General features: G+C 37.0%; 1 protein-coding gene across 4 annotated transcripts in view; it reads left to right on the top strand.

Annotated features, from left to right (window-relative positions):
* The window catches only part of LOC137250617 (uncharacterized), a 373,691-nt gene that overhangs the window by 335,063 nt on the left and 19,113 nt on the right, over window positions 1-19,515 (top strand). For all 4 annotated transcript variants that reach the window (XM_067783738.1, XM_067783741.1, XM_067783739.1 and 1 more), the window contains one exon: window positions 510-1,656. In XM_067783738.1, the coding sequence (XP_067639839.1) occupies window positions 510-693 (184 nt within the window). In that variant the 3' untranslated portion in view covers window positions 694-1,656. The remainder of the gene's footprint in view (window positions 1-509; window positions 1,657-19,515) is intronic.

Raw genomic sequence — 19,515 nt, 5'->3', positions numbered from 1 at the left:
GGTTGGTCGGGCTTTGGAGGGTATTTATCCGTTGGGTTTATTATTATTATTATTATGGACTTGGCAATTGCCGTAAATACCCAGTGAGAGCGTTTGGGTGATAGACCTCACGTGCATCATATCATCCACTTGCACGCATACAGTGCCGCCGAGGCTTACTCCGCTCTATCTTCAACATGGAGTTTCCACGACAACTTACTATCACGTGTTAACTACTTTGTACTTTATCCAACCGAGCTAAGGCTTAGTCCAATTCAGGACCTTATATTCTTACTTTTCCATCACCTTATTTTTTAATCATCTTCAACCAATAAAGTATCGTCAAACTTGATTAGTTTTTTGTTATCCAGAGGCTTTCGAAACAAAGCTGCTCTGATTTTGAGTTGTGAATATTTTTTCTTTGGGGTGTTTTATTTCCAATTAATTTCAATATTTTTCTAAATTAAATTGGTATGCATAACTAATTGAAATTTGCACAACCTCTTTTCCTTTCGCTTCTCATTTGACAGCGGTGGCAGTCGACGTGGTAGCATCATACAAGGACCACCCCTTACCGACCATCGAGGCAGCATACACAATCTACAACTAGACATCATGGATGGCATTGTACAGACGCGTAAACGCGCTGGTAGTGGTGTATGGACAGCGCCCGTATTGCAAGATACCGAAAATAATCTGCCAGTGCAAACATAAATTATAACAACGTCCCCCTATCCCACCAATCGACCTACGACCATCATACTTAAGACTAATAATAGCATCGACATCAATGGCATCACCACCAACAACGGCAGTAGCAACAGCAACAATAAGAATACCAAAAACAAAAATGAAATGAATGAAGAATGTCAAATTAGCACCAATACAATTAAGCAAAAACTTAAAAGAAAAAGTAGCAAAAAAATCCAAAACGAGAGTGCGAACAAATTAGATGGAATAGAAACAGCTGCTGAATCTACAACAACAGGAACAAGTACAACAACGACAACAGAAACTGGTAACGCACCAACAACATCATGGCACAGCAATTTAGTCTCGCGTGTTGGCTCATTGCTCTGTTGGCAATCGTTGGATTGTTGAACTCAATGAAAAAGCGAAAGACCAACCAAAATGTGAACTCCAACTGAGTGAAATTTGAGAAGGTATTGTGGCAAAAGCATGAAAGTGCCATTTAGTGAATGTGTGAGGTAGTAAATGTGGTGGTCTTTCACAAATTAACTAACCCACCCATGGCAATTGAAAATATCAATAGCAATAAGAGCATAGCAATTGAACAAGAGTCAATACGATTGCCGGTTGGGAATGGCATTTGGTGGCAAATATGCGAAAACAATCATAAACTTTTTCCGCTTTTTCACTGGTCATACGCATAAACATTGCCGCAGCAGCTGGAGTGATGGTAGTGTTGTGTAAATTTGCCAGCTTGGCGTATACGTAATTTTTAGTGTCGATAACAATGGTCAGTCATAGGGGGACGTTGGAAATAAAATGAGAACAAAAAATTATTTTTATTATTTTTGTTGCAAAAAAAAGTTAACTGAAAGGAGACTTGAGAAAACAGATGTGTAACTTACCAATTATAAGCAAACATATGTATATATGTAATTGGAGTGAAGAGCGTCTTTGAAAATGGTTGCAATACTCAGAAAAATTTGGGTAAGTAAATTTTTATAAAGTTAATAGCTTAGATAAGTACTTTCCACGCTGATTACTTCTCGTCCTTGCTCTAACAAACTTTGCCTTTCTTCAGTACAGTCATTGTACAGTGCAACGAATGAACATAATGTAACGAATTTTGGGAAATTCCGCTTATTTCAAACCTTCCGCTAGCTTTCGAATCCCTAAACTGTTGAATAAATCACTCTAATATTCAGTATTGCAAACTGGTCGTTATTTAGATTACTTTGGGGTAGTACGATTATACTTCATTATCACATACTACACAATAGCGTGTGTTAATCAAACTGATTACTGATTTCTCAGCTTGCGCTGCTTTTATACTCTCGGTTGTCTTGTTCACCCATTTCTCCTAAGGTCTAGTAATTTCGCGAACAGTTGCATCTCATTGGTTACCAGCTATATACATGTATATTTGTAGTTAATGATTTTCTACTAGCCATATGCGTGTGTATGTGCGAGTAACTAATTCGGCTGATGATTACATGTGTGTGTGTGTGAGATATCTCTTCGTTGCCTTGTACACAAGTGTCGCTGCTTGCTGCGTTTTGTTGGTGCGATTATTAACTAACAGCATAGTGATGTCAACTTTCGCCAGAACAATTTAGTGTAAACAACCCTGTAGCAAATCTCACTAGCTCCGAACTAGTACAAAACTATCGTATTAAGATACGATAACAGTTTTAATTCTGTCCTCTCGAAGTGCATTCAACTAACACTTTTAACACAGTTATGCTCTGCAAAATGGCAAACCCCTATTTGCACAATTTTAGAACACCTTCACTAGTTCTGAGATAGTCCCTGCCTTTGATCAATTTAAATACATACTATTTTTATAAGCACAATAACGAACACGGGGTTCTGTGATACGATGAAGTGAAACAAAATTTCCATACATTTGAATATATTTTTGGTCGAAATGTTTTTTTACATCACCGTTTCATAGATTTCCTGGGGGGCAAGGACGGACAAGACGATAAATATTTCGATTATAAAATTATTATTATTATGAGGCCTCGATGTACTGCGACTTTTATTTAGATCTATTGTTCATTGAACTTTCAACCTATTACTGTACGTGGAGGCTTTTTATGTATTTATGTACGTCTTCAGGCTTCACGCCATCTCTGCCTTACCAGAGCGACGTATTTGCAGAGAATTTTAAACGGCGTTTCATCCTCAAGCTCACCAAAGTGACAGGTTTGTGAATCGGCTAGATTTAACTTACTAAGGTGATGTCGTAGACTGAGAGAGCTCGTAGGTCGTCTGTGCTGTGGTTTTTATTGTTGTATAAGCGATAATACACTTCTCGAAGGTTTTGGGGAGTCTTATCGATATTGATGGTCCTGTGCCGAATATAGATCCGGGAACGATTATCATGACCACATTAAACCTTCTAGGCCTTGGCCCCTCCCCACCTCTCGTTCCATAAGGAACTTTGGGTCACCAGAGTCTCGCCTGCTAAATATGTGTATGATACTTTCATATTTGTAGCAGGATTCCGCTCGCGTAGATGAGGTCGACAGTTGGGTTGCGGGAGCCCTGAAGCTGCAAATATGCGCTGTCAACCGCTTGAATTCCTCTCTGGTTGGCTTAACGAGTTTTGCTGATACTTGCGTTGTTGGGAGTATACAAAATTTGGCCGGTCCTTTCTCTGGGCATGCAACCCAATGTTGTCTGAACTGCTTTGTCTTTCAGTACCTAATGGTTTCCCTAGTGTGTGGCTTTGTGAATCCACATAAGAGCTCTGGACAATAGTTGCTTCTGTAGTACCCTGTATGGCTAGATAGTCTGACTGTTTAATACCTTCATGTTCCTGGCTAGGTTGTCAGCCTTTTCATTGCCCTCATGTCCCTGAGCTCGGGAACCCATCCTAAAAAAATCTTGTTTTTGGCTCCCAGATCATTCAGAACTCCAATACATTCATCACCTAGCTTAGGAGTTATTGTATAGGCTGCATTGTACACAAGTATGCCGGGCTGTCTGACATAATGAGGATACTCCCCAAGGTTAACCCTCTTCGAAGAAATTCTTTAGCGCATTTTATTGGTATCGATTTCTTGAAGTTCGGCCCATATATTCCAGCTCCTGTTATTCCGTCAGCAAATGTTGATCCATTCGTTAACCACACTTCTAAGTCAGGGTCATAAATTTCCTGTTTCGCAAAGAGTTATGTCCACAATGGATACCTCAAAGTTCCGTGAGCTTTTGAGCGTAGGGCCGATGGCAACCCATAGCAAATGGGATTTCCTATGAATTTTCTTATGACTTTCTTATGCCCTGTCATGTTTCCGTTCCTTGGCTTAGAGATATTTTGTAGTTTTAGCGCCGCAAGTATTTACTCTTTCTATTAGAGTAGGGAAGGGAGGTATTCCCACCAACCAATACAAACTAGTTGATGCGGTTCACGGTCTTCGACCACCAAACTAAGGTAGCATAGGTGACTACCAAGTACAAAATTTTGGGAGATAGCCGCCACGTTTTGCACATAAGACTAAATATTATCTTTCATCAAGGACGGAATCAGGGCATTTGATTATTGGCAGCCCCAAATACAATGAGAACTTAGAGCACGAGTGGTTGTTAATTAGCTTTAATAGCAAAATTGCCAGCCCTGAAATCCAATCCAGTCTTAATATGTGGCTTAGAATCATGAATGCTGTTCAAACCAATTATCAATTATTAGTACCCGTAAATTGAAGACTCAACCTCACGGTGGATGATCAATAGCCCAACTATCGGCTCCATGTTGCCAACCTCAACACGTTGTAGCCGAATCATTGGCATCAAACTGGCTTGTAGTCGGGTGTTTCGATCACAAGGCCTTACCTTGGTATGATATGGAGTCTACCCAAGCTCCGTCCATTTTAAGAATAATGGCATCGTTGTAAGGCAACTCTACCTTGAATTTCATTACTATTCTATTCCAAGCACATGATGTTAAATACAGATCAAACTTTATACATACTTAAGCACCAATTAGGTATCGATCTCGGTTGTGTGATCTTCATTATTGTTTTGCTTGTAAGCTATGCTAGTGACGTGGATAGAAACATTTTTCTTTTTTTCGTCAGTTAATCTTTTGTGCTGTACATTTTTCTTTCTTTACCCTTTTACTCGGACGAACAAACGGTATTTCGAGCTAAAGGGCACGTCAGCGACAATACTGGTCTTAGGACTAAAAGTTTAGTAAAAAGTAAGTGCAGACTAGCAGATTGTTTACACATTTTTTTAAAAAAGGATCGCCATGACCACTTCGTACAAAAAAATTAATTTTTCATTTCAAAAAGAAACAGTAAACATACCCTTTGGGAAAAGAAGCCAAATAAAAGTAAGCTACGATTAGACTCACAAAGTGGTTCATATCTCTGAAGAGAGAAGACTTAAGACTTACGATGGGCATACTAACTGGACGCTGTCTTCTGTCGTCCCATTGCTTATAAGTTAGGCCTCATCAGTAACAGCAGGTGTAAGACGTGCGAGCTGCAGGAGGAAACAGATCAAGGCTCCAGCTGATAGGGGCGGCAGAGTTGCCATATATCGAGGCAAAAACTAAGCTAGTTCCTAGAAAACTTCTAGTATTTGCCCCGAGGACGGAATTATTCTATAACATAAGTCCTGGCACATTTTTGGGTTCTTCCGTTTGATCGTCAAACAAATTCTGGTAACACTATGGACGTATTCGATCTATGTGAGATCTTTATTGACCGGCCAGTTTAATCTAACCTAACCTATTAGCACCAGTTGGGATCTAGTTATTAAACATGTAGGGCGAAACTGTCGCTTTGCGTGACTTCACCGCAGGACTGTGTCATCAGAGCAATAAGTTAGCCAAATGTCATTAGTTTATCAATCCTTGTTAGTGAACTATGGAATTTTTGAAATTTTACATCTCGATTAAGAGGACATGGTTATAATTCTACTTTGCCACTTTTCGATACAAATCTACCGAATCAAGACAAACCCGCCAGATTTGGTAAAAACCTCTCAATTTCCGCCGCTGATAATTTAGGTATATATTAAAGTCTATATCTATCTCAATTTCTTTATACCATTGCAACCAAGCACTGTGCAGTTGAAGTTATAACTCTCAGCTAAATTTAAAAATCCTAAATCTCCAATCAAAAAGTTAGCAATTTTTGTAGCCGGTTACGAAATTTCCAGCAGGGGGTGCTTAATATTGCTCATACGCACCGTTGTACCATACAAATGCAATAAAAACAGTAAAGCTGATGGTCCTCTTTGGAAGCGCGTTTTACATGCATGAGTGAAATAACTTACATAAGCGCAATTTTACATACAGATGTATATGAAAATATTTTTGTATAGTCATTGCTAAAGTGAAACCTCATACATGAATTTAATAAAAAGCTCAAGTCCCTGACCTTCTACAACAGCGGCAGCAAAATAACCTCGCGTATTGTCTTTATGTTACACTAACAACTGTTTCAACTTTATGCACTATCCTTTTGCATTTTCAGTACCCATGAATAGTTTTCGTATATTATGAATGCATTGAGTCTATGGTTTTTAGGTACATTTTTTTACTCTCTTGCTGATAATTACATAATTATTTTTCAACGTCATTCAACGTACATTTGTTTACACATTTAACATTGTGGTAGTTTCCATATACAACTTGATTGAATAGCCGTGCAAAAAACAAGAATAGACACAGTACAGGTCGACCAACTTCATGTCATAAACCAAAACTGTCTGTGGTGATCCACGATCTGGATTCCCTCACTCACTCCCAGTTCCAACATCAAGGCAGAAGTTTTAATAGTCACACCTTGAAAAACAGATGTGACTCTAATAAAGGAAAAAGTGGGGCAAACCTCTTAAGTAGCCCGCATTAAAATCGCTTGAGACAAACTTATTGCAGAAAGTCGCCACACGGAGATATGAAGTCCTCTTTGAAATGTTTTGGCTCACGCTCCAAAAAATTGCGTATCCTCATACCGTAGACGTCCCAATCAGATTGTGCGAGATTTAAAGAAGGCGAGAGATGCACATGGTCGATCTACCAAGAAAGACGTGGAGCCAAGCGCGGGTTGCAGAGTGTCGACGGTCATGTGCAGTTCTTACAACCTTAGACTAAACAAGTAAAGGTGTCTAAGTTCGGGTGTAACCGAACATTATATACTCAGCGTGAGCTTTAATTGTACATTTAATTTCAGATAAATTACTTTTCTACATAACACGTGGCGCCGGCCTTTAAAAAAAAATGTCTCCCCATTTCCTCTTACAGTAAAAGTTGATAAGTGAAATATCATTGATTCAAAACTAGTTTTTGCTAAGTTATAGCTTATTTTATTCGTCCACGACCCTTTTAAACTTGTTTTATATCTAAGTTGCCGTGGTCTTTAACCGGTCCCGTCCATTTTTACTAGAAATATTTTCTGCTATAAGGAAAATATGTGTACACAATGGCATTACGATATGTTAATTTTTCTTCGAGTTATGGCTCCCGAAACATAGGAAATTGCTTAGTCATAAAAGGGGCGGCGCCACGCCCAATTTTTAAAGTTTGAAGTTTTTCCTATCTATTCTTATAAATGCACTTGAAAAACGAAATACCATTGATATAAAGCTCTTTTTTGCTAAGATATAGCTAATTTTATTCGTCCACGACCCTTTTAAAAATCTTTTATATAAAAGTGGGCGTGGTCCTTATCCGATTTCGTTAATTTTTCTTCGAAGCATTCCTTGTGGTAAAGGCAACCTCTCTGCCGAATTTTGTTACGATAGGTTTAACGATTTTTTATTTATGATTAATAATATTTGTAAAATTTATTTTATTACAAGTAGGCGGTGCCACGCCCATTTTAAAAAAAATTTCAAGTTTTTATCGAGAGTTTCAATATCAGTCCACACATCAAATTTCAACATTCTAGGTGTATTATTTACTAAATAATCTGGTTTTTGTGATTTCCAAAATGTTATATATATAAAACGTGGGCGTGGTTATCATCCGATTTCGCTCATTTTCAATACCTACCTATTCTGGATCCATATAAGCTCGTGTACCAAATTTGATGAAGTTATCTCAATATTTACTCAAGTTATCGTGCTAACGAACAGACGGACGGACGGACATGGCTCAATCAAATTTTTTTTCGATACTGATGATTTTGATATATGGAAATCTATATCTATCTCGATTCCTTTATACGTGTACAACCAACCGTTATCCAATCAAAGTTAATATACGGAATAATATATGGAAATCTATATCTATCTCGATTCCTTTATACCTGTACAACCAACCGTTATCCAATCAAAGTTAATATACTCTGTGTGCAAAGCACTCTGAGTATAAAAAGTTAGCCTTCTGGCCTCACATGCTTTTAAATAAGGCCTCGTCAGTGATTGGAGGTGTAGCAAGTGCAGGAGGAAACGATCGAGCACAAGCTATGCTCATGTCCTGCGCTCGCAAGGCCAATACTCCAGCTATAAGGAATGACACAGTTATAAGATATAGTAAATAGCATAGGTTCTAGAAATCTTCTAGTATTTTTCAAGAGCATGGAGTTATTTTAAAACATAGGTCCAGATTCTTGAGGGGTTTTTCAGTTTGTCATTCAGCAAACTTAGGGTGACATTATGGATTCGTTTAGTATAAGTGAAGTCCTCACATACTGGTTAATTCAATCTGAATTGGAATAACACGATAGAAGGAGTCAGGGCAAATGTGTTCGTTTCGAAAGATCATATAACTTGATCGCGGAGTTGCGCGGTATATAGCAGCCGCAGAAAGTCATGATGATTGTACAGGCGTGAGTACAAAGTACTCATGAAAAGCTTTTTGAGATGAGCTCCGGTAGCTTCTTATCGGTAAAAACCGAAATCGACAAGTGATTGCTTTATTATCAACTTATTATCGGAAGCGAGATATTATTGTTTAGTTATCGGTTCGCTATCGCCGAACCATGGGCTTCTTATTGGTTTCTTACCGGCTTGTTAGCAACGGGTTGCAGATGTGTCATAGATTTAATAATGAAGTTTATTGTAGCTATTTCATAACAAACCGATGAGTCGTCACTCAAAAAGAGATAATACGCCGATAACAATTTGATAATACTCCGATAAGAAATCAATAACTCTCCGAACCAATAACTTTTTGATAATGAAGCGATCACTTTTCAATAGGAAATCTATAACACTGCGATAACAAATTGGTTCCGATAACTGCGATAAATTTTCGATATTTTTTCGATAAAAAATTGATTACTTTTCGATTACAGTTTCATAACTCGTCGATACAAAATCTATATCTCATTGATAACTTTTATTATCATTAATAAATTTATAACTTATCGATAACTCCTCAATTACACGTTTATTGCCTTGCCTTTCCTTGCCTTGCTCTCTGATTCCGCTCATATCAACTCTACCAAGTACATTAGACTGGGTCGAAAAAAAGTTGCTAATGTCCGCCCCTAAATTTAAAGATTATGTTAAGAGGGTTTCGGAAAAATTGTTTTTTTATTTTTTTTGATCCTTCGAAACACAGCCGAAAAGGTTTTTTCGTTGTAACTTGGTTATTTGACGTCCGTTTTTTAAAATTGATATGTCATTATTTTGGCCTTGAGAAGCTTCACATTTCCGTCTAATGTCCTTTTAAGCTATGAAGTCGTTTTCACATTATTAGGTCAGCTAACAAAGTGGCCCCTCCTCTCCCTAAAGTATCCTTTTTCCCTTACCTAACGAAAGTACTTAGAAATTCAAGAAAATGTTGCTTTGAAACCATATTACTAAAATAATAAACAAGGAAGTTATAGCACTTTCAATATTTATTGCAACTGTTATTTTACCTGATTCTTATTATACTTACACCTGAAACTCATGATATTTTTGGAGGAAAAATTATTATTAGGGTTTGCATTGAAAAGTTAATAAAGATATGCCAAGTATCATGAATAGGGGAAGTCAAAGTAAATAAGTGAGTCAAACCTGTTGTTTCGTATTTATAATAATAACACTATGCGACAAAATCAACTTTTTTTCTGGGTATTGGACAAAACCCACTTTCTTGTAGAGATTGAGGCTTAAGTAAACAAAGTTCTATCTCCGTTTTTCGAAGTTAACCTCTAAAAAATAGATATCGGCTTTCGAAGTTCGAAATTCTACAACCCAGTCTAAAGTACATACATTGTTCTCACATTATACTAAAGCATATTGAAGAATTATGCTTACTTTCCCCTACATCATAGATATACCAAACTAAAAATGAGATTTTTCAGAACTATGGCTGCCGTACAAACTTAGGTTATTTTAAAAGCTAAAGTTTGACTGCAGAGATGAGTTTGGCTGTTATTCCTTTTGGACGTTTATTAATCTTCAGTCTATCTACATCTTCTATATCTATGTAAAATTCAAATGAAGCTTTAATAGCTAATGTAATTCCAAATATTGATTCTAACTATACAAACTATAAATGGATTCGAGAAAGGGTATAGATTAGGTTGGCTTTAGCAATGTCTATCAACAAAGCTCAAGTAAAGTCATTAGCTGTAGTACGAGTCAATCTTACCAACTCATGTTTCACCCATGGCCAATTATACGTAGCCTGCTCCAGAGTTGCCTCATCGAAAAATCTTTTTATTTATACTCCAAATAATATTACAAAAATATGGCATATCCTATGGTTTTCAGCAGTACCTAAATTCGCAAATACATAACAATAAAGTTAAAATTTGTGTTATTTATTTTGCATACTTTTATAGAAATGTGGGGTGAAACCCACGGGCATAAGTAAGTAATATCTAAAACTGAAATTTATATCCCTTTATTTGGAGGTATGTTTGTGTAATTCCTATTCCGAGTTGACTAAACTTCTATATTTGAATCACCATAATATATTTATGTGTGTATCTACATACAAATTATGACCACATGCGTAACCTACAATCATTAAAAGTAAATTTTTTTGTAGAATATTACGCCTTAGTTTATTGTATTGAGAAACTGAATGAGGCTTTACTAGTGCTTTCAGCATGTGCGAGGTCGAGGTCGTATTAAAACAAATACTACAGTTCAATATCAATTGCGGTTTTTAAGTATAAATTATATAAATTTATACTAGAGAGCCCAACACTGTCAATTTCAAAATACCGAAATTCAAACCAGCTCTTTATTTGGCAATTTCATGATTGAAAATCGCAAGAGTACACAAGCAGACGGATTGTGTTGCGATCGTTGCAAAAGATGCCAAATTTCTGCATGCCAAAGTGACCAAAATCATGTGAAACAGATAAAATAAATCAAAACGACAAATCATAAATACACCACCAATAAAATATAACGAAATATCAATATAATCAAATTTTTTTTTTTAGTTTAATAGTGAAGCTCACATTATTTGTTACCATTGAGGGATGTGCTGCAAATATGAGACGTTTAAATTCTCTAGACACGAACGAAAAGTAGATGGCATTTAAATAGCAAACTATAAATCACCTTAAGTGGCATTTAAATTTTTGATTCACGATTGGCTCATAAAATAAATTTCACACATCAAGGCAAATGCCAATTGGTGCACCATTGCGTATGAGTAATATATGAAGGCACACAGCATTAAATTAAGAAATGTTCTTGCAAGCAAACAAGCATTAGAGAAACTTCAGTCATCCCTGAATAAAATGGATAGAAGGTAACGAATAGGCCGATGAGTTGGCAAAGGAGGGTGCAGCACTCAATTTATCTACGGTAGATGTTCAAATCGGCTCGGAAGAAATCAAAAGGAGACAGGAGTTGAATATGATCACAATCAAGGCGGAAGGGCGTGGATAGAAGGGCGGTCTGCAAAGCTTAGAAGTCATGTGCAAAATCCTACGATATAAGACTGAAGGGAATATATATCCCTGAAGAGAGAAGACTTAAGGCTCACGATGAGCATACTAACTGGACACTGCCTTCTGGCGTCACATGCTTATAAACTAAGCCTCGTCAATAACAGCAGATATAGGTAGTGCGCATTTAGTCTATATGAAATCTTTATTGATTGCCCAGTTCAACCCAGCATAATCTTACATTATTTTGTTAAGTTAATCATTACGACTTCCTGAGTGTATTCCAGGCCGAGGTATGTGCCGTACACAGAGCAGCAAAGCTGTTTCAATATAGTATGGTCTCCGACACCTACGTAACAATCTTTGTTGACAACCCAGTCGCCTTAAGGGCATTAGAATTAACATGATAAAATCGGATATCGTGCGGAGGTAGAGAGCCTCGCTGACTTCTATAAGTCATCTCAACGTCTCCCTGCGGTATTGAAGGAAATGAACTCGCAGATGAGATGGCTAGGAAAGATTCCGATTTGGACAACTGTGAAGTGGACAGCTCCATCCGACTATCGCTGAGTTATCTCCTGGGGAGAAACGTGGAATATGAGAACAGGGCAACGGACTTGCTATGGACCAAAAGGGTACAAAGTCTCAAGGTTCTTATGGCCAACCTTGGATAAGAAAGGCACCAGCTTAATTCTCAAACTGAACAAATCATCCTGTAAGGGATCTATTATTAATGATTAAAGGAATAAGTTACTTTAGGGATAACAGCGTAATTTTTTTGGAGAGTTCTTATTGATAAAAAAGGTTGCGACTTCGATGTTGGATTATTCACTCGATCTACCACTTTCTCTGCCGATATCCGGGTCTTCAAAGAAGAGGGTTCAGATGTCTTTGCTTACGTTTCTGCGACAGCCTGACAGAGGTTGGGAAGGCGGACGTCTCGCTTTTTCTTGGGTTCCGCAGGGAAAGCAAGTGGTTCGTTGAGGGCCACTAGAAGGCAATTGGGTTAAAAGAATATGCCGCCACCCTGCACTTACTTAGGGCACTCACAATGGGCAAAAATGTCTCCGAGTGGAAGTGTGGGTATTACCCACGCACGCTCTCTACATAATTTTTAGAAACGAAAATCTCATGCACGAAATATATACGTAGCAGTGAACAGAAAAATAGCAGTTATACTTGTTTCGAATTTTGTCAATTAAATTCTTCCCTTTTATATTCATGATATTTTAAGAAAGGACTTCAAAGAGATTGTAACTGAAACTTTGCTAACCAATCTCTAGACCGTTTTCGAAATAAATCGAAAGTTCGAGAAAGTTTAGCGAAAAATTTCTTACTTTTCATTAGAGATTTTTTGAATTGTTTCGAGTATGCGGTTTTGCAGCCCAATCAATTTAAGTCATTTGAAGTGCAAGTGATTAGCCTTTCAAAATTCACATTTATTTCTGAAAATTTTGGTTTCGAAGGGTATTACAGCTTTTTATCTATACAAAAAATAAAGCTTTGCGTTAATCGTGTATAAGAAACTATAAAACGTCCTTCTGTTTTAAAAAAGATTGTCAAAAGTCAAAGTGAATTTTGAGAGAACTATAACTTGTACTTTGTGAGACTAAAATTAATTGGGCTACAAAACTGCATACGCAAAAAAATGAAAGGCTGTTTCATTCGACTTGCCTTTACAATATGCATGTTGTTATGCCGATAATCGCTCTTGATAGATACGAGGACGTACTTATCGGTCAAAAATTTATGGGAGATTCATGAAAGCTCTTCCGCGCCTTAAGAATCAGGTGAATTTTACCATATTCCAAGTTTTGGGAACATAGCCCAACTTCAAGCAATTTGCGTAGATAGAAGCCAGCCAGATGCAAGTAGTCCCTTAAGATCTCTAGAGTTGCGCAGAAATTATGACATTAAATATTTGATAGCCCATGCAAGCTGGTATGTGCCCAGGGAGATGACTGGCAATACTCTTAAGCAAAAATTGGGAAATTACATGTTAATGAGAAAATTTAAGGGTTTCGTGAAGCTTATTGTCCATTCGCCATCTTAATCGCCGACGTAACACACGGGAGCAGGATTTCTCACAATCAATTTTTCTGAGCCTCGCGAACTCATTGCATTGTTCGACGTGGAAGTTTCTCCAGGAGATCCGCTTGGCTCTCGTCAATTCCGACATGCAAATACTCAACCCAACCTTGTACAGTTTCCAGTTCAGCGTAGTTTCCTCCTCCTGGCCTTGTTTGAAAACTATCTATTCGAAACCCTAAGCTTGTCTAGAGCCCGTTTACTAAGGAGATTTTCGCATACTGCTGTAAGTTTTAAGCGGGCAAGAGAATTGAATTGAATTATATGCTAGAGTAAATTTGTCAGCAAGAGCATCAATGACAGTCTCAGGTATCGCTGTAACTACTAACGGCGCCACTGGCAATATTATCTTTGACTTACAATAAATGTCCCAATTTACACCGGTAGAATTCCTAAACGTGATTTTGATGGGATTCTGCTAATCGACGAGTGCACCTGTTGTCGGAGCAGAACTGCTCTGAGAAAACCTTCCCTTCCGACATCAGTGCAAACAGGTCTCCCTAGACAACCGCACTTTTCTAAAACCTCATCCGCAGCAGCAGTAACGATCGTAATGTCATCAAATCTATTACAAACACATAAACTCTCCTTTCACAAAAGAAAGAAAAGTGAATCAGCTTCCACAAACTAATTGTTGTACAAGTTGACTGTATGCCTTGAAGCATAAAACGAATATGACACTCTTTTAAAGTGCCTAAATATTTCTCACCAAAACGTATTAAACGTATTTAACATATTAGTATGGAATTCTGTACCGACCCACAAACTGTAATATATTTGAATTTAAGTCGGATGTTCAATTTGTTCTAATACCCGTCTGTGTCGGGTTACGGAAGTAGCCGTCCTTGTTTCCTCCAGGTAAGAAAATGAAATTTTTTAAATATTTTAATTTTCAAGGAAGGCAGAACCAAAGTTCTTCTACATTTCGTTTACACTACCTCTTTACTCGTGGGAATGTTCATTCAAAACTCTCCATAATCTCAAGGTTTATCCCTTTCGCAAATCACTTAGAAGCAGAACTTTGTTCAATTATGCTTTCAAAGCGCATTAAATTATGCAGAGTAAAAAAATAATGTGTTCATAATATACTGAAAGGCATTGAAATGCACATTCATGCTACATACTTCACACTTTTTTTATACTCAGCATGCTTTGCACACAAAGTACATAAACTTTGTTAATATGTTGTTGTTGTTGTTATTGTTGTTGTATTAACGATAAACACACTTCCCGAAGCCTATGGAGAGTGTTATCGATGTTGATGGTCCTTTGCCGGCTATAGATCCGGAACGTTTCGGTAACAAAGCACAATCAGGGCACTAGCCCGACCATCTCGGGAACGATTTATATGAACACAATCAACCTTCTACGCCATACCACCCTCCATATCCCCTAGTTCCATGGTGAACTTGGGATCGCCAGAGCCTCGCCTGCTAAACATGTGTATAATACATTCATATTTGTAACAGGCTTCCCATCGCGTAGGTGAGGTTGATAATTGGGTTCCGAAATCTTTGTTCCAACTTTGGTAACAAAACGGTTGGTTGTACACGTACAAAAGAATAGAGATAGATTATAGACTTCCATATATCAAAGCCATCAGTAAAATTAAATCGGATGATAGGTTAGGTTAGCTTAGGTTGAAGTGGCTGCCTTCCACATCGGCACACTCAGGCCTTTATAGGCCCATTGTGAAACCACACGGGTTTGCTTCTACTCTCCTAATCAAACCACTTCGTTGAGTTTGTGAAGCTAACTAAGCATCGTGTATTGGCCTCAGCTATATCAGTCAGATCTACAAGAAACATCTTGCCCATGAAACGTTGCCTTTTTCTACCGAGCGCTGGACTTTCGCAAAGTAGATGCCTAATAGTTTCAGGCTCTTCTTCGTTGCCGCAGCTTCTACAATAATCATTAAATGGAGCGCCAATCCTTTCCGCATGCGGTCCAATTACAACGTGACCAGTGAGAAGACCTACAACTAAGGAAATATCCCTCTTACGGAGGGTGAGAAGCTCTCGCGATCTCCTCTCTTGACTGTCTGAGAATATATATGCAGTCCACAGCGTCTTGTATGGCCGGAAGCTCTGCAGTGATCCAGAAGGCGAGCGAACTTTGTAAGTCCAATCGTTCCAAATAGACACCACCTCCGATCTTGTTATCCAGTTCAGATCCATCTGTGTAGATCTGAAGGCTGTCAGTGGGCCAATCTGGGTCATTTACCCACTGCCCCCTCTCAGGGATTAATATCTCGTATCCCTTGTTAAATTTGGTATGTGTTTTGCAGAAATCTGTCCATTCTGCTATGCAGAATCTGTCAAGAATTTCAGTATGGTTGCAGTGATGAAATCGGATGGTAACCACGCCCACTTTTTATATATATATAACATTTTGGAAAACACAAAAACCTGATTGTCTGGTAAATAATACACCTAGAATGTTGAAATTTTATGTGTGGACTGATATTAAGACTCTTGATACAAATTTTAAAAACTTTGTGAAAATGGGCGTGGCACCGCCCACTTGTGATAGACTAAATTTTTCTTTTTTACAAATAGTGTTAATCATAAATCTAAAGTCGTTAACCTATCATAACAAAACTCGGCAGAGAGCTTGCCCTTACTATAAGGAATGCTTCAAAGAAAAATTAACAAAATCGGTTAAGGACCACATCCACTTTTATGTAAGAGATTTTTAAGACGTGGACAAATAAAATTAGCTATATCTTTGCCAAAAAAAAGCTTTATATCAAATATATATATTTTCCCAAGTGGAATTATTACAAGAAATAGGAAAAAACTAAAATTTTTGAAAATGGGCGTGACACCGCAATTTTTATGATTTAGCAATTTTCTATGTTTCGGGAGCCATAACTCGAAGATAAATTACCGGATCGTGAACATATATTTTCCTTATCGCAGGAAATATTTGTAGTAAAAATGGACGGGATCGGTTTTATATAAAGATGTTTAAAAGGGTTGTAGACTAGAATAATAAACCATATCTTAGCGCAAAATAGTTTTGTATCAATGCCACCCACTTAGACACCCTTACTTGTTTAGTTTGCCATGAACTTTTTGATGTAAAAGCACATTTACACATTCCTATAAGCACGTACGCTTATGTCATACACACATACACATGCATATACAAAAGTATATAACATCTTTTTTATAATAAATTACAAAACTTACAAAGCCAAAATACGAGCATTGAATTTTATTGCGGAAAGGTGGTAAGAGGTGAAGTCTGCAATGAACACATTAACACACCCACAAATGCAACAAATGGTGAAAAAAGTACAAAACAAAAAGCATCGTAAAAAAACTGTGAACAAATTACTTGGTGGTACAAGGAAAACAAAGCATTTTCATAAAAAAAAGGACTAAAATTGTAAAATAAGAGAAAAGCAAAGTATAAGTACATCAGTAAAAACAACAAGAACTTCCCTAGTGCATTACCATTTTCCGACGCAAACGGAAGGAAACTGTTGCAAACAAGCAAGTTATAACTCTTAGATGATTGCACTGAAAGAAAGAAGCTGGTCAAATAAGCCGAATTTTAGATAAATTTAACAGAAATTTCTGTCCATTTTTATACGAAGCAAATAGTTGTTGAATGAACTTCGCACAAATTGTTGATACTGAATTGACCATTTAAGAATTCAAATCAACAACAAAATCATCACACGATGCACCAGAGACGCCATTATGAAATTCCTGTGTAAAATCACCCCCCTGATTCCGAAAATCAAGGTTATTTTTAATTCTATGGTAAAGTTTTTGGGACATTTACGAATTACCGTTTTTTTTTCAAAAAAAAAAAAAAAAAATTGGGTCCACTTAATCAAATATATCTCAAGAACGAATTGAGCAATTCCTAAACGGTTTGAAGCTTTTAAAAGGTAATAAAACTTTAAACTGCTATAAACTGTGGATACAACACTTTTTGTAGGCCCTGCAGATTCAAAAATAACGAACAATCATTACGGATTTTTTCAATTTTTTTTGTAAAAATATAAAAAATTTGTAATTTTCGAGGAAGGATCTCGAAAACTTTTAATTTTTTTGCAGATTTTTTTTCTCTCTTAGCTCTGCTTTATTACAAAAAAATACGCTTTCATTCAACAAAATCGATGAGCTAATACAAAAGTTATAAACATTCAAATAAATATATCCATATAGTAAAACTTAAGTGCCCTACAAATAATAGCATATGTACATATGATTCTGTCTTAACTTTATGATCTTATTTTATAATTGAACAAGTTATGTGTCTTGTTTTGGCGCTTATTTAGATTAGAATCGGGGTCTCTTATGAGAAACCAACAGTAGTCACCTATCATAGCGGCATCCCAGAATCCTTGATGCCGACTTTCAATCTTTTTAATTTGCTGGTGAAACCATTCGCCATGCTCGTCGCTTTCGTCGCCAAGATTTTGCGTGAAAAAAATTAAATGGGAGTGTAGAAAATGAATTTTTGAAGACATATTTACTCCTGAAAGAAAATAAGGTATATTAGATAAATGCAGAAGTGACACATTAGTATATAATTTTCTTAGGCTGGATTTATCTTTCAATTCAGAACAAATTTTTTGTTTACATTTTTCTCGTTCTTGTTTGTTCGGAACTGGACGATGAATTCAGATTTAGGGCTATATATTTTCATGTAAATTTAAAAATCTTCATACAAATTTTTTGTTTATCGGGCAGATAGGTTTTAAAGTTAACTGAGAAAACGGTCTTAAATATGTTTTTTTATTTACCCATTTCCGCATAGTTTTTGATTAAGTCGTTCACTATCATCTCGTAGTTAGGACTTTTGTGTTTGCCTAAAAAAGAAGTAACGACCTTTTCAAAAGAATCCCACGCTGCTGCCTCCACTGGTGACAATAGTTCTTTGAAATGGTTATTGATCATAATTGTCCTTATTTGCGGTCCCAAAAAAATCCCTTCCTATATTTTTGCTTCTGAAATCTCTGCAAAGATTGTCTTCAAATGATGAAAAGCTTCGCCTTCTTTGTCCAAAGCCTTGACAAAGTTTTTGATAAGGCCGAGCTTGATGTGGAGCAGGGGTAGAATTATTTTTTCCTTCTTTATAAGTGGGGAGTATTTTATGTTATCCATCCCAGCTTGAAACTCGATTCGTTCTGGCCAATCCTTTATGATGTAGTGGTATTGACGAGCTCGGCTATCCCATTTACATAGAAAGCAACAGTATTTTGTGTATCCATATTGTAGACCACATAGCATTCCAACGACTTTAAGATCGGCACTTATTTTCCAATCATGTTCTTCGTATTTGATTAATTTGTGCAATTTTTGCATTATCTTATACGTTTCCTTCATATTTACTGAATGCGCGATCGGGATAATTGGCTTTTGGTTGCCAATATGCAATAATACGGCCTTTAAACTTAATTTATTGCCGTCTATGAACAGTCGCCACTCTTTTGAATCATGTGGTTCACCAAATTGTTTGAATAGACCAGCAATGTTTTTGCAGTAACAAACACTGTCCTCCTTCGTATAGTACTTGGAAAATTGTTCGTGACGAGTTCTATAATATGTTACCTTAACATCGGATGAAACAAATTTAAATTGTTGCATACGAGAGGCGTGTAGTTCGGCCTTTTCTTTTGACAATTCCAAATCCCTTATCCAATCATTGAGTTGTGCTTGTGACAAAGAGTTTCTTTTCCGTTTGAAATCCAGTACAACATGGTGCCGCGTAATCAGATATTGCTGTTGACAATGAAACTGGAAACGGAACTAAAGTTAAATTTGATTCTGGCAATGTAGCTTCCGTTGAATTTAGTTCTGGTAATGACACTGTAGATACGCTCGCATAGGTTAATTTTCTTGACTTTCCAACCCCAAATACTTTTGTAGTACAAATATAGCAGTCCGTTGAATGGCAAGTTGGTTCCCTCCACTTCATTGGTGTAATAAATTTC

This window comes from Eurosta solidaginis, chromosome 4, assembly GCF_040869045.1.
Source record: "Eurosta solidaginis isolate ZX-2024a chromosome 4, ASM4086904v1, whole genome shotgun sequence".
Lineage (NCBI taxonomy): Eukaryota > Metazoa > Arthropoda > Insecta > Diptera > Tephritidae > Eurosta > Eurosta solidaginis.
Note: the sequence above shows the minus strand (reverse complement) of the source record. Positions and strands in the feature narration are given on the sequence as shown.